At 53.7% G+C, this 15,557-nt stretch overlaps 1 protein-coding gene and 1 long non-coding RNA gene across 3 annotated transcripts; one reads left to right on the forward strand and one right to left on the reverse strand.

Moving 5' to 3' along the window:
- Positions 1 to 37: 37 nt before the first annotated feature.
- On the reverse strand, positions 38 to 8,012 carry LOC119567518 (zinc finger protein RFP-like). 2 transcript variants are annotated; one of them, XM_037913695.2, is made up of 7 exons: positions 7,542 to 8,011; positions 5,882 to 5,977; positions 4,632 to 4,862; positions 4,281 to 4,303; positions 3,434 to 3,549; positions 2,124 to 2,168; positions 38 to 759 (listed from the first exon to the last, which is right to left on the reverse strand). In XM_037913695.2, exons 1-7 carry the CDS (start codon positions 7,956 to 7,958, stop codon positions 251 to 253), a joined length of 1,437 nt encoding a protein of 478 aa, XP_037769623.1. In that variant the 5' UTR covers positions 7,959 to 8,011; the 3' UTR covers positions 38 to 250. The 2 variants fall into 2 exon arrangements, with proteins under 2 accessions (XP_037769623.1, XP_037769624.1); XM_037913696.2 differs by lacking the exon at positions 5,882 to 5,977 and having other exon boundaries at positions 7,542 to 8,012.
- Positions 8,013 to 8,079: 67 nt separating this feature from the next.
- Positions 8,080 to 11,155, forward strand: LOC122462868. Its single transcript, XR_006285745.1, has 2 exons — positions 8,080 to 9,130; positions 10,895 to 11,155. It is a non-coding gene; the product is annotated as an uncharacterized LOC122462868 (long non-coding RNA).
- The last annotated feature ends 4,402 nt before the right edge of the window (positions 11,156 to 15,557 follow it).

Genomic DNA, 15,557 nt, shown 5'->3' on the forward strand with positions numbered 1-15,557 from the left:
TGTTAGTTCTGCCCCCTGCCCAGCCCCCACCTCTGCCCCTCAGGGCCCCTCTGCCCCTCCTGCAGCCCCACGGGTTCCTCCCCCTCCCCCTCCCATGCCTGGGGCTGCAGGGAGGGAGGGGGAGGAGCTTCCAGGGGTCGTAGAGATGAGGAGCCAGGGGCTGGGTCGATGGGAGTCCTCCAAGGTCATAGAGACGGGGGGTCCGTGAGGCTTGAGGGGCTGATTTCCGGTCCCCCCTCTGCTGTGGGTCTCAGGGACACAGGCGGAGCCGGGATCCCAGCCCCACCCAGAGCCAGGGGCGGATTCTCTCCCCAGGGACGGAGCCCGGCGGGAAAGTGAAGATCGGGGCCTCGTCACCAGCATCGATAAATGTCACCTGCCCCCGGTCACAGTCCAGACAAACCCGGATCCTGCTGGGGGCCCGGCTCAGGGGGGTCACAGGGGAGGTGAGAGCCCGGAACTGATCGCCCCACTGCTCCACAGCCCAGATCCCCCGCTCAGGGCTAAGGCTGATCCGTCCCTTCCTCCCCACAGACTCTCTGGCCACCCCCACAGCCCAGTATCGCCCACCCCCCACCTCCACCTCCCAGCAATGTCTCCCCGCGGTGAATCCCTCACAGCCCAGCACCCAGAGCTCAGTATCAAATCTCTCAGGGGTGTCGGGCAGTCGCTGCCGCGTGTTTCCCCATCTCACACTTTTCCCATCCTCAGAGAGGACGAGTTGGGGATGAGCCGTGTCTGGATCCAGAGTCACATTCGCTGGGGAGAGAGAATCAGAGCGTTAGGGGCAGAGCTCGGCCCTGGGGGAGGCTGGGGCCATTTCTCACTCTCCCCAGCAGCCCTGTTCTGGCTGGGACTGGCCTGGATCCCAGGGAGCTGCCTCTGTCCTGGGCACCTGAGACTGAGCAGGGATGTCACTGCAGTTCCTCAGTCTCTGTAAGGAGACCCACTTCATTAATTTCCCATTTGCTTGCATAAGCGTCAGCTCCCAGCTACCCCTGCTGATTCTGCTCCATTCCCAGCAGGAGAGACACACCAAGAAAGGTTTTAGTGGGGAGGGAGCAGAGGAAGCAGGTACAGTTTTGAAGCCCAGAGGAAATCTCCCTCCTCTAATGCAGTCTCCACTCCCAGGGCTGGGAACAGAGAGGAAGATGCAGCATTGGGGAAGAGCTGATTAACACCAGAGAGTAGAAGTTGGCATTGGGTGAGGTAGCCCCATCCCCAGCCCAGAGAGAAGGGAGGAGCTGGCAGCATCAGAGGGAAAGGATCGCTCCAATCCAGGAAGCAGCTCGAATGGGAGAGCCCAGCCTTGCCCAGAGGAAAGGCAGGATGTTGGAGAAGAGCAATGAGGAGACCCCCTGCACCAGGGTAAAGCAGAGGGATGTGTCAGTCCTCAGGGCAGGGAGCTCTGTTCGGGTGCTGCTCAGGGAGAGTGTTTCTGTTCATTAGCATGGGCATGAACTCAGCACTAAGGTTGGTGTCAGGATTATTTGTGTGATGTCAGCTTGGGATCTCCCCAGGTGTTCCGGCACCTTGGCAGAAATTGGGGAGGGGGGTACTAGGTCGCACCACCTGTGGCCCTGCCCTCTCCCTGGCCCTGCCCCACTCTTCATCTTCCCGCCGAGGCCCTGACCCTGTCCAGGCTGGGAGCCTTGGCCCCTATGGAGAGCCCCTGACCCTCCACCTTCCCATGTCCCCACTCTCCGGCGTGCACCACCCAGGGCAGGTGGAGGGTCCGGGGGGAAGAGGAGCAAGGGTGGGGCCACTGAGAGGGACAAGCACCAGGAAGAAGCTGCACTACACAAGGCGGAGTTGATCAGCCGCCCCTCCATGAAGCACAGCCAATGCTGCGATGCTCCACGCCTGCCCAAGGCTTGCAGTTTGGGGGGCCAACATGGCCCCCTGCCCCCAAACTATGCCCATGTTAAAAAGAGGGTGAGCTTGGCCCCCCGGCCCCCATGTTCCAGTGCCCCTGGATCTCCTCACTGTGAAGAGGTTATATTTAGGGCTGTGTGTGCCACAGCCACTGGTGATTTGGTTGGTAACTTTCGTTACAATCTCATGAAGATGTTTTCACTGGAATTTTCTCCTAATTTAAAGACAATCTCCAGCTGCAAACTCACCCTGTCTGTGTGCTCCTAGGGATTCCAGTGCAGATGGCAGAGTGTCTGGCGGGGGAAAGGAGAAAAGAGACGAGATTTCAGACTTTCATATTTCTAACAGGTTTCAGAGTAACAGCCGTGTTAGTCTGTATTCGTAAAAAGAAAAGGAGTACTTGTGGCACCTTAGAGACTAACCAGTTTATTTGAGCATGAGCTTTCGTGAGCTACAGCTCACTTACAGCGTCCCCACTCTGAACGCATAGAACTGTGATTTCCTCATGACAGAGAAACAGATCGAGAGCCCCAGAGACACACTCAGGCATTTAATAGAAACTAACTGAAACCTTCTACTTCCTCTCTCATTCAGCCATCTCCCAGCAATGGAACCAACGTCCTTTCAGCTTCACAACCATCCCAGGACACACAATCTGTAAGAGAGATTTACTTTTCCCCTCCTCATCCCCTCCCACCCTTCAAACTCTGGTTGGTTTGTTTCATTCACTCACGGCCTTTTGTCATAACCTAGACCCAGATCATACAAAGACTTTGGCATAAAAGTAACTTTACCCACTTTAGGTGTCTAATATTCCAGACATTGTAAGGTGTAATTAGAGCTTCCTAGAAGAAATCCCCAATGACCCACCTATGCCGCAGGAGAAGGGAACTGAACAGCACTTCTTTCTATATGCGATGGCTAGTAGCAAATATCCCAATGGCTGGTGATGGGGCACGAGTCGGGGAGTGCTCTGAGTTAGAGAGAAATCTCTCCCAGGTGCCTGGCTGATGGGTCTTCTGAAATGCTCAGTCTCCAACTGACCATCATATTTGGGCTAGGGAAGGAATTTTCCACCAAATCAAATTGCCAGAGACTAGGGGATTGATTTTTTCTTCCTCTGCCATATGGGGCATGTATCATTTACCGATGTTAAACTAGAAGAAAGGTGGATTCTCTGTAACTTGAAGTCTTTAAATCATTATATGAGGGCTTCAGTAATTCAGCCAGACTTTACGGGGAAATTGCAGGAGTGGGTGGGGAGGTTCTGTGGCCTGCAATGTGCAGGAGGTCAGAGTCGATGTATCATGATGGTCCCTTCTGACCTTAAAGTCGATGAGTCATTTCTTACTTTGTAACTGTAATTGAAAAGCATGTTTCTGGTGCAAACAAAGGTTTGAATTAATCAACCTGAGTGTCTTGGACCCAGGTGTCTGGCTTTCTCACCCAGCAATTAAATAGAAGCATCATCTAAGTGTGAACTAATTGACCAGCACCATTCTCTTCCCACAGTCTCAGAGGCTCTTCCCAATTTCCATTCCTAGATCCTTCTGGGTACCTTTGAACTTCCTCAGAGTCTCCATTAGCACAATAGTTTTCTGGGAGAAATCGCTGACTTGCTCTTCCAGTTCAGGAGAAATCTCCTCTGGCTGCTGGAACTTCCCCTTCTCACACCTGGAGAGAAACAATTTCCAGTGATTATATTTCATTGTGTGACTCATGATAAGTTCTGGCTCGTGAGTCGTTGCTCTAATATGCCTGGAGTTCGAATTCCTCGACTTCTCCCAGCCTCAGAGCAGGTGCAACACAGCCCATGGCCGTACAACCTGCCCTTCTAAGGACTCCTTAATATTCTTCAACTCTGGTCTGGTGAGCTCAGCTCTGGGGACAAAAGGGGAATTGAGTCTCCATGGCCAATTCACTCCTTGGCCTCCACGCTCTGAGGGACAGGAGGTTCCTATGTAAAGTGCTGTAGAAATCTGTCCACTAGGAACTAAACGGAGACACCAACTCCCCCCTCCCCAGCTCATTCCACACAGGTCTCCAAACTGTCCTCAGGCCGGGAAAGACTCAGGTGGGAAAGACTCTTGACCACTGCTGCTTTGGGCTGAATGGTAACCAGGGCCCCAGTAGTGACAGGCCCATATTCCATCCCCACAATCCTGAGGCAGCCGCTCCCCCAGGGATGTGACATCTCTCAGAAACACTTGAGGTCAGTCTTTTCCACTGAATGGAGAATTCCAGAGTCTTCTGTACCAGGGTGAGAACCTCAGGATTAAGTTTATCTGAGAGATTTGTATCCAAAATCCCCACACATGTTGCTGTGGAGATGCGGTGCAAACATCATCTCCATGCTCTTCCCCAGCATTGTCAAGTATGTGTGGGAGTGAGAGAGAGCCACGTACCTACTCAAGGTGATTCTGACATCCTAGAGAGGAGAGAGAGCAGAGAGAGATTAAAAAAAAATCTCAGTACCACCTGACACCCACTTGGGATTCCAGGAAAGGGATTTTGCAAATATAGGGAAAATCAGCCCTGCCCTGGCCCCGGGGCCATTTTTTCACTGAGATAATGGGGCTTTTCCAGCTCTAATATCAATGTGTCTGTGAGTCTGCAAAGAACAATAGTCATTCACATTTCAGCAATGCACACATTGAGTTACACTGAGATCTCTGACTGCTGGACCCCGGTGCCCATACTTCAGGAGCTGTCCTGTCCCTGTGTTGGGATTTGGGATGTTTCTAGCTCAGTCTCACCGGCAGGAATTCACTTGTTGGCTTCTGACACTTCCCCTCCATCTCACTGATCAGCTCACTGAGATGGGAAATCCCCTCTGAGAGTTTGGTGATATTTTCATTCTGTATCTTCACAATCTCCTTGTCCAGCTTTTCCAGCTGGGCCAGCAGCAGTCGCTCTTGTTCTTCCAGGAACTGCCGCAGTTGGTGAAATTCAGACATAATCTTCTGCCTCTCGGTTTCTGTCTGTTTCTATAAGAAATGAGGAAAGGGCTGGTCAGGAGCACGGATGGAGACTGATGACCTTTCATACAGTCTTACAAAAGAGAGTTTCTTTACAATCTCTAACACATCTGTGGAGAAACCAGGCCATGAGCCATCAGGCCTAGTGCTCAGAGCTTCAGTCAGAAGTCATTAACTACAGCCGAAGTCAGAGCTGGAGTCAAAGTCAGGATCTCACCAAGGGTTGGGGCTACAGTCGAGCTCAGAAGTCACGCCAAAGGCTGAGCCAGAATCAGTGTCTGGAGTCACACAGGGGATCAGGACTGGAGTCGGAGTCAGGCAGCCACGCGAAGGGTCAAGCCAAAGTCAGACAGCAGTACTGCAGGTCAAACCTGAGTCAGGAATAATGTCAGGGCCAAGCCAGCGTCAGGGTCCAGTCCAGCAGCAGATCGGGAGTTCACTCAGTTGTTTGGACAACTTCCCGTGACTCCTGCTGGCGTAATTGATGCAGCCGAACGTCTGCTCCAATCAGGAGCTTCGTAGGCAGATCCTCTGGTGGGCCAGAGTTCCACTAGCCCCTCCCCCGCTGGCTCTGGAGAGCGGTCGGGTTGTCATGAGAGTCTCTGTGGGCTGAGGTTCAAAACCCACCATTCTTCGCATCCTGACACTTGACTATACACTGTGATCACAAAGGAGAGGATTTTCTTACCGCTTCCCATTTGGGCCCAATCTCTCTGCAAGGGCTGTCTCCATGCCTACGGGGATATAGTCAGTGCGGTTTGGGAGAAATGTTGTGAAAGCCACAAGGGGTCGTAATTAACTCATTAACTAAAATGCATCTTAGATCCTGCAGAAGACGCTGTTGTCCTTCTTGAGGGAGAGAACATTTGTGATATGCACATCTGCACGCACCCACACACAGACGCGCACACACACACACACAGTATCCCATGATCAGATAGAAACACACACAAGGCCACAGAGAAATCTACCAATAAACATCCCTCCCAGCTCCATCTCCCAGCATGCAAAGAACAACAGGCACCGACCAGATACTCCCGGCTTCTCTCCTCTCCAGTCACTTTCAATCCCAGCAGCTTTTCTCTCTCTTCCCTCAGAGTCTGCAAAAGGGCTTGTATTTTTTCCTGACAAACAGAAATGATTTGGTGGGTTCATTTTCAGGGTTGTAGGGGGTGGATGAGGTGTTTTCCCACCCAGAATTCTACATAACAGGCAGTCTTCCGAGATTGACTAGGTGGGTACGGCAATACCTTCTGCTGGCCCAGCTCCTGTTGGTAAAAAAGTGACACACAACTCAGCTCTGGGGAACATACTCTTTCCCAGGCCTGAAGAAGAGCTCTGTGTAAGCTTGAAAGCTTGTCATTCACCACAGAAGCTGCCATGAGCAGAAATTCCTTCACCTACCTTGTCTTTTTAATAGCCCAGGACCAACACAGTCACACTATATTGTGTACAACAGTGGGTCTTTCTAGAGGTAGGACATCAGAGACACCAAGGAAATGAAACCTGATTTATGGAAATTGGGCGCGTTTTGTTTGAAGTTATTACATCCACTTTCTCCATTGAGTCGAACCAGTGGAAAACTGGTGTCCCATGGTGGTGAATCTATAAAGCTGTTTTTTGAGAAGATTTAATATACAGTGATACCAATCCCAGAAGCCACCGGGGGCAGCCATGTAGGCTGGGATGCTCAAAGGAGTCCAACTCCATTGACTTTCAGCCCTGTACCCCATTAGATGTGTTGATTTGTGTTAGGAACAGCTGGGGTTTGCCCTAGTGCTGTCCTAGCCCCTTCCCCTGGCAATGGCCTCTGGGTAGCGACCCCAAAGTCCCTAGCAAAGACCCCAGAAGTGGTGGATTCTGGCAGATTTCAAAGGGCTGCCTGGTGGGACTAACGGAACCACGCTGGCTGGTCCTTGCCCATGAACACACGAGAATAGGTCAGACTGGCACTGGTCCGCACGGCCCAGGGGTTAGTTTTGCTGAAGATAAGTCTGATCCCAGTGGCATGTGGCATGGACCTGCGCTGACTGGAGCCCTTGTGGGTGTGGACTGAAGGTGCTCAGGGTCCCACACCGTGTTCAGCCCAGTGGTCTCCTCTAGTGCAGGCCGGCAGCATCTGAGTTTAACCCTCATGGAGCAGGACAGGAGTTCAGAATCCCAGTGGGAAACCTCCTCTCCCTGCCGCCCCTAGGACCTGTATCGAGGAGTCTTTTCCTCCTACTGTTTGCACTTCATCACTACTCAGTGCTGCTGAAAGGGGCAGAGTAGCTAGTGGTTAGAGCACTGAAGTGGGCCTTGGAAAACCAGGTTTTTATATCCAGCTCTGCCACTGATCTGCTGAGTCACCTTGGACAAGTCACTTCCCCTCACTGTGCCTCAGTTTACCCTCCCACCCTTTGTGTTTCTTGTCCAGTTAGACTGTAAATGGCTCAGGGCAGGGATTGTCCCTCACTGGGTTTTGTGCAATGCCCCCACAATCGAGGTCAGATCTCATCTGGGGTCTCTAGGGGATGCAAATAACAATAAACACCGTGATACAACCAGTAATACCAGCCACAGCTTGTAACTCCCCCAATCAGCTTTCATGCAATGAAGGCTACACACAGCTGAATGACAGGGTTACACCATTAACCTGTAATTAACATCCAAAGTTATTACCCATTAGATTGCGCAGCAACTCCCTACCTTGTACTCCTGGGCAGCTTCCTGTATGGGAACCACCGTGTGAGCGCGGTGAGCCCGGGACTCTCTGCAGATCACACAGATGGGGGTTTGATCCTTTTCACAGAACAGTTTCAGAGCCTCCTGGTGTTCCCCACACACCCCACCCCCTCCTGCTCCCTTTGCTGCCTGGAAACTCAGCCGCTTGGCGATCTCTACGACATTTGCCAGCTGCCTGTTGGGCCTGAGGTTTCTCTGTTGCACAGTTTCTCTGCACTGAGGGCAGGAGGCGGCTGTGTCGGGTCCCTCCCAGCACTGGGCGATGCAGGCTCGGCAGAAATTGTGCCCACACTCCAGAGTGACAGGGTCTGTGAAATACTCCAGACAGACAGGACATGTCGCTTCCTCCTGGAGACTTTCCACGGGGCTCTCTGCAGCCATGGCTCCCTCTGGGCAGTGGGACAGGGTAAGTTTCAGTTTCCTGAGTTCACACTGTGCCCCGCCTGCAGCAGCTAGCGGGGGAGGGCGGGGGCGGGGTTTCCTTGCCTGAAAGTGACTCCTGCTGTTTGCTGAGCAGGAAGAACCCAACCAATTTAAACCCTGGAGGCTTTGGTGAAAAATGTATCAATTCTGGGGGGATCAGACAATATTTTGGTCAGACCCGAACTATTTAATGACACTAGACACTGAGATTCAAAAAGTTGAAGCTTTAGAACTGTTAAAATTGTCTGTGAGGAGCTAAATCTCCTCCCTCCCCCAGCAGCTCCCCCAGGGCAATGACCCAGAGCCTCCCCCACCACCACAGGGACCGAGGCTGAGAGTCCATCTGAGGGCGGCTCAGGGGCCTGTGGAATGTGCTGGGATCTCAGCCTGGGCCCTAGGGGGGCAGGTGACCCTGTCACACAACCACACCCAGCAAGGCCTGCTCCCATTTTCTCCCTGTTTGTCCGTCCCAGCAGAGAGACCAGGGACTGCAGGGAGACCAAGCTCCCATCCCCCAAGTGAGGGCTGGGGCCCAATGGCCGAGGGCAGCCGGTGTGAGGGGAGCTCACACTAGGGGCCTGCAGGGTACCTGGTATGGGATAAACAGAGACCTCTCAGGCCACTTGCCATTGCGGCTGCAGCAGGGGATGTGGGGACAGACGGAGGAGGCCTGGGGCAGTCTGGGAAGCCGCCATCGGGGACACGGAGAGGGAACTCAGCTGTGGCGGGGAAGCTGTGCTGCGCAGAGATGCTGCTGCAGATGCAGCTGGTTACCCGGGTCCAGCGCTGCAGCAGGTTAACAACGTGGTTACTAGACGTTGCAGCTCAGCGGAGGGAAGTGCTGCCCTTTTGCTGGTCTCCGCGCGGCTTGAGATTTGTGAGCATCATTCAAACACCTTTCCCCTGCTGCTGTCTCAGGTACCCGGGTCTTCACTCAGCGTTGCAGAGCAGAGCAGATTCAGTGCTTTGGTACAGGGTTACGGAAAGGAAAAAGACTGGAATGGTACATATAGTACCTGTAATTTCTCTCCCCTGGCTGTCGGATGTACCGTGTGCAGCTGGTTACTTAGAGACATTCAGTCAGACAGCTGGGGTGGCCTTTTTGTGCTCTGCCCCTTTCTCAGTAAATGGTGGGTGTAACTTTACCCACTCCGGTCCCTTTGGCATCACTGGGACGCTGAGACCTTTCAAGATCGGGACACTGAATCGTAAGCTTTTTGGGTCTGCTCAGAGCTCAGCACCATGGCCCCTTGTCCTCCATAGACTGTAACGCGAAGAGACACACAGGCATTGTATAGATGGGGAAACTGAGGCAGGGAGTGGGCTGGTTCAATGGGCCCCCTATTCAGTGGCTACAAGGGCCAATGCAGACCTTAGCAGCACCTAGGCAAGTCCTGAGCTCCAGCCAGAGCTGCATCCCTGGTTAAATGGTCCTAAGGGGCTTTTCCAGCGTGCAGAGTACAAGAGGTGCAGCTTCACCCTGGCCACACCCCTCTGTCCCTTTCCACCCCTTCCTCCTCCAGCCTGTCCATGCCCCAACCCCACTCCCTCCTGCCCCTCCCAGGAGCACTCCCTGTGCCTGCAGCTGCTGGGGAGGAGGCACAAACAGCCACGCTAGCCGGCACAGGAGCCAGAGCACAATGCTGGGCTGCGTCCAAATGTCAAGAATGTCTTTTGATTTAAGGTCCAAATTTGGGGACTGACCTATATGCTTAGGGGCTGGTTCTCCAAGGGGCTGGGCACCGGCTGCGCCCACTGACTCTGGCTGCAGCTGCGAATGCGGGTGGACCAAGTGCCCTGAAGTCCTGTATTTCAAGGAGATAAACCGAGACACCCAAAATCTGGCCGCTGCTGTAAATTTAGGCCTCATTGACTTGCCCATTAACAGCAGGATGTGGGCTAAGTCTCATTGTAAGTCGCTGTTTATACTTGGTCACTGCTCAGTCCCATGATTGGAAGCAACAGACGTGCTGACCCCAGGGGTGCTCCGGAGCTCAAACCCCCACGGAAAAAATACAGGGGGAGCTCAGCACCCACCAGCCACAGCTGTTCTGCGGGGCTGCCAATGAGCTGTTTGGTGGCTGGGGAGGTGCCTGGGGGAGGGCGGAGAGCAGCAAGCTGAAGATTGGCTGCGGCTTTGGCGGAGGGGTTGGAGCAGGGGCGGGAAGAGGCAGCCAGAGGGCAAGGCCTTAGGGGATGAGGCGGAGTGGGTCAGAAGAGGCGGAGCTAGGGCAGGGCCTCAGGGGAGGGGCATGGTGGGGGCGTGGCCTCAGGGCAGAGAGGGGGTAGAGCACCCCCAGGGAAAAATAAAAGTCAGCCTCTATGATCCCACTGCCTGCCGGGGGTGGGGGGCATTATTTGAACCAGAGTCCCCCACTTCTCAGGAGAGTGCGCTAACCACTCAGCCAGTGTTTTGCAAACTGGAGGGTCCTGACCCAAAAGGGGATTGCAAGGCTTTTGTAGGGGGGGTCATGAGATCACAAAAAATAGTATGATAACCACTGGTACGAGTGGAACACGGAGGTCATGGATTCTGCGATTTTGTTTGACCTCTGTGACTTCATTTCCGCACAATTGGGCTTCATCGTCAACCCCACAACATGGCTCCGGCTGTCAGCCCCACATGGCGGGGCTCAGGCTTCAGCTGCTTTGCATCGCCAGGATTGGGAGGGCTGCAGGAACAGCAGGTGACGGGGGAATTTCTCACTGAACTGAAGGCACATTCTCAGGAAAGCCCAAGGGCTTCCAATGATATGCTCTGTCCTATGGATGCAAGCGTCTATCAGTTATCCCTGGAGTCTGTCCATGTCCCTGCCCTGCTCTGCTCTCTCCCTGGTCGTATGTCACAGGCAGAGACAGAAGCTGAAAGGCAGAAACTTGTGTCTTACTTTCAGCAACTGCACCATGTCCTGGAGGAACAAGAGCGACTCCTACTGGCCCAGCTGGAAGAGCTGGATCCAGAGACTGCAGAAAGAATTGAAAAGACAAAGCAAATTTTGCAGGAAATACCCTGTGCCTGTGACCTGCTCCTGAATGGGCGTGTGTGTGTATGATCACAAACCGGAGAACTTGGAGGACGCTGATGTGGCTAGTAAGTCGGTGAAACTAGCAGATTAACATTTCTCTTTTGATGTAGGAATAAAAAGACTGAACATTGTTCCCTTTTGTCCTTTTGAGCCATCTTTATCTTACGTCAGTATGTGTCCGTAAAAGAGTTTGGTTGTCCGTAATTTTTTTTCTATACTGTCCATAAAAATTATTTTCAGCACTTGGCAACCCTGGTCCCAGACACTCTCTGAGGGTAACTCTCCCATGAGTGAGACGTTGAAGCAAAACGCTCCATTCTGGGCTTTTCTCTATCAGTGAACACAAATGGTGGTAGAAGCCATGGACTTTTAGAGAAGCTGTTTTACCAGGGAGACGTATCTTGGGAACCCTTCGACAACTGGCCTCCAATTTGGCCTCCAGCCTGACCCTGCTCCTCCGCAGGGCACACCAAATGTCCAGGCAAGCTGAGGGACTTTGTGGATCTCAGTGCACTTACAATAGTCAAGTTTTAAAGAGAAAGCTGGTCTCATCCATAACTCTAGTCATCGCTTTGGTGATGTGACGGGACCCCCCCCCCATCCTCCTCCAGCCATGGGGTGTGCAGCTAAGCAAGGGTCTACCTCTGTGCAGGGAGGCCTTAGCACTTGCCCCTGTCACCGGCCTCTCCCATTGGCTAGCTTAGGTGGCTTCCCCACTACAGTGCTGGCTTTTCTGGATCACAGTCTAAGGGTGAGTTTACACTACATCTCTGGGAGAGGCCGTTGTTAGATCGACAGAGGAATTCTTCCCTTGACCTATCTGCGTCTACATCAGGGGTTAAATTGGCCTAACTACGTCACACAGGGTGTGACAGTTTTCACAGCGCTGAGCACAGTACCAAGGCCAACCTAAGTGGTAGGTAAAGACCAGGTCTCAGGAAGAATAAGGGTATGTCTACACTACAGTCGCTACTATAGCAGAGCTACAGCGGTGTCGCTGAAGGGCCGTCGTGTAGATACATCCTGCATCGAGGGAAGTGGTTTTTCCATCATTGTAGTTAATCCCCGTTTCTGAGAGGCCGTCGCCAGGTCACCGGCAGAATTCCATTGTCTGCACCGGGGGTTAGGTCCATCTCGCTGTGGCACTCAGGGCACAATGCTTCACAGCCCTGGGTGACTTCACTAGGTTGATCTAAGTGTTGTGTAGAGCGGGCCTAAGAGGGGTTTCCCTGGAGCTAGCAGGAAACACAGGGGCTGAGGGATGCTTGGTGTGTGTGCGGTAGAAAGTCAAAAGAAGCAGTCGTGAGTGTGAATCTGGCAGGAAACAGAGCGAGGGCTTGCTTCAGGGACAGGGAGCCCTGGAAAGGCAGACGTGCATTTCCCAGTTAGGAAACTGCTGGCTGCTGTTTGTTTCTATCCTGTTCAGGGCACAGGAATTTGTGGACATTGTTTGTTAATTATAAAGATTGCTCCAAAGAAATACCTGACTCCTCTATTCAATTTCTCCTGTCAATGGAAGAACCTAGCGGGTCCCAAACGCTGGCTCACGGCTCAGGTCAAAGGAGCGATGGTGCAACCCGGGTCAGAATCTCGAGCTGTGGCGGCAAATGCGTTGGTGGGAAACATTTGCGGGGAGCTCCAGCAGCAAAGAGCCTGTGCGGAGGGGCAGATTGCTGCTCATTGTGGGCTTGAGCATGTCCAGCCGTGTGTGCGGAGCAGTCCCCGTTGTCCCTGCTCTCCAAGCTGACACGCCTCTCCCCAGGGTCAGACAAAACCCAAACATGGGTCCCTGGCTCGTATTTCCCCCCAGCAGAACCAGCCCACACAGTGCTGATGAGTTCAGTATTGGTCCAAGGAGAATGACTGGAAGAGACTGGGGCAGCTGGAATGGGGCAGGGGCAGGGCTGGATGAACACAAGGGCTTTAGGGTCTGCAACCCAGAGCCACAGACTAAGGGGCCCCCCACAAAAAGATCTCCGGGTCGCCAAAACTTCAGATCTTTTGCGGGGCCCCTTTAGCCCTGGGCCCCTGGCTGTAGCCCGTAAAGCCCCTGCGTCCTGGCCCCTGCCTGGGGAGGCAGGGCCGGTTCTGCACGCTGTGCGGGGGCGTTGCCTGTAGGCAAGCGCAGGGCAGCGAGTGGAGCCACCTGGCCCCCCCTTCCCAAGGCTGCAGCCAGGGATGTCTGGGTTGTGCTGGCAGCTTCAGGGTCAATCGGGGAGGAGCAGTGAGGGGCCAGGGCAGGCAAGGTGCCTGCCAGTCCCGCTGTGCCACCAAACAGGAGCTGCCCTAGGCACGCGCCCTGCACTCCAACCCCTGCCCCAGCCCTAGCCCTGAGCCCCCTCCCACACCCTAACTCCCACCCAGACCCCGCCCCCCCACCCCCAGCCCTGACCCCCCTCCTGAGCCCTAACTCCCTCCCAGACCCCACCCCCTCATCCCACACTCCAGACTCCTTGGTCCCACCCTGGCGTCCCCTCCTGCACTCCCAACCCCTCATCCCTCACCTCATCCCACACCCCAACCCCCTGCCTCATCCCGCAGCCCCCTCCCACACTCTGAACCCTGCATTTTTGGCTGCACCCCGGAGCCTAGGAGGTCCCACAAAATCTAATAGCCCCTGGCCCCCAAAAGAGTTCATCCAGATCTGGGTGGGGGGTAGGGGATGGGGAGGGATGGGTAGGATTGTTACTTTCCCTTCTGTCTATGGAGATTTACAAAGTTTAAAACTACAGTCTTCCTTCCAGCTCTTAGATGGCATTTTGAATCGGCTGGGCTTTAACCTTTAGACTGCACTTTCAGACAGCTTTGAATATTTACCCTAAAATCTCCCTTCAGCTCACAGGTTGCTCCTGATTAATGAATTGCTGTGCTGATGTTTTTACGCCTTATCACTAGCACGCTCCCGCTGCCTCTCACCTTGACCCAGGGAGCCCCTGTTGCCCGGCTGGTCCCAGGCGGGTGGTGAGATGTGCAGCAAGACGCCGCCAAGCCAAGGCTCCTCTGCACACAGATTGTCACTGAAATCACTCAGTGGGGTTTAGTTCCCGCCCATTGTTTCGGTGCAAGTCTGCTTGTGGCTGTGGACACGCGCCTCATTGTGAATTAAGAATGTCCTAGTTCAATTGAGGGCTCGTCTACACAGCACCTGGGAGGTGTGATTCCCAGCTCGGGTACGAGTACACAGGCTGACACTGCTGGAGCAAACACACTGCCAAGAGCAGTGAGGCCACAGACACATACTGTGTAGACAGACCCTGAGTTTAAACTTTGGTGTCCTTGTTTGTTTGTTTCCTTCTCCCCCTTTTCCTTTCATGCCCTTTTTGCTCCGTTATCACCTGCTGCTCCCCATTCCTTGCCGATGGAATTCCTCTGGAGTGGAGTGGCTGGGTGCCCAGAGCCTTCCCCCGCCCACGTTCTTGGGAGTCTGGGTGAGGAGGATGTGGAACGGAAGCATCACAGAAGATTCTCGCCCTCTCGGTTGCAGAGAAAATCTAGAAAAAGTGACCCAAGTGCCGCCTACAGGTCTGAGCAACCAAAACCCAAATAGAAACAATCTAATGTTTATTATGATTACATTTCATCGAATCACAGAAGATTAGGAAGAGACCTCAGGAGGGTCATCCAGTCCAATCCCCTGCTCAAAGCAGGACCAACACCAACTTTATGATTTTGAGCAGCCTGACTTGTGCTTTGTAAATGCCGGGGGTTGTCAATACTGTGCCACACAGGTGCTGACTTCTCGTTTCCCCTGGAGGTGCTCCACTCCTTTGCCCCCCAGGGCACATCACTTAGGGCAGGCCAGGGGGTGGGAGCTTAAGGAGAGGAGGAGGAGGAGCAGGGGTGGGGCCACTGAGAGGGATCGGGGTTCACTGCCGGTCGGGGGCTAAGGCCACTTCAACTCCCCCACCAGGAAGAAGCTGGCACTGCTGGCAGGGGCTGCACTTCACATCGAGGGAGCTGATCACCTTCTCAGCTCCCCGACCACGAAGCGCAGCCCCTGTTGGTGCCATTCCACGTCTGCCCAAGGCTTTCAGTTTGGGGGTTCACCTGGCCCCTGGCCGCTCAGACAATGCCCATGTTAAAAAGGGGGGGAGCATGGCCCCTTGGCCCCAACTGGTTCCAGTGCTCCGGTGGACACTGCATAGCTTACATCCACTGTTACTGGCTCCCAGGAGCCATTCCATGCTGCCCCACGCTCACAGTCCAATCAATACGAGCGCTCCTGGTGAGGACACGCCCCGCCAACACAAGAAGCAAAGTGCAGACAGCACAAGTGATGCAGTTACCATGGCAGCTGTAGGCCGACATAAGTTAGGTTGACTTAATATTTTAGTGTAGACATGCCCTGAGTGATGTTCTACCTGGCTCTTATTGAAACAGATCTTTAACCGCCCACCGCTGGGGAGGATGTTTACCAGAACCAGTGAAAAGTCGAATCCATTATGGTGAATGCACAGGAGTTTATTTGAGAATGAATCACACAAGCAGTATAAGGGTATGTAATGCACGTCTCCCTAGTGAGCCTCAATTC

Source organism: Chelonia mydas, chromosome 14, assembly GCF_015237465.2.
Source record: "Chelonia mydas isolate rCheMyd1 chromosome 14, rCheMyd1.pri.v2, whole genome shotgun sequence".
NCBI lineage: Eukaryota > Metazoa > Chordata > Testudines > Cheloniidae > Chelonia > Chelonia mydas.

Coding starts and splice junctions, on each gene's coding strand:
- LOC119567518 (XM_037913695.2), bottom strand. CDS start 7,958: ATGGCTGCAGAGAGCCCCGTGGAAAGTCTCCAGGAGGAAGCGACATGT. Junction 4,863..5,881: donor AGAGAAGCCGGGAGTATCTG/GTCGGTGCCTGT, acceptor CATTTCTTATAG/AAACAGACAGAAACCGAGAG. Junction 760..2,123: donor CCTAGGAGCACACAGACAGG/GTGAGTTTGCAG, acceptor CTCTCTCCCCAG/CGAATGTGACTCTGGATCCA.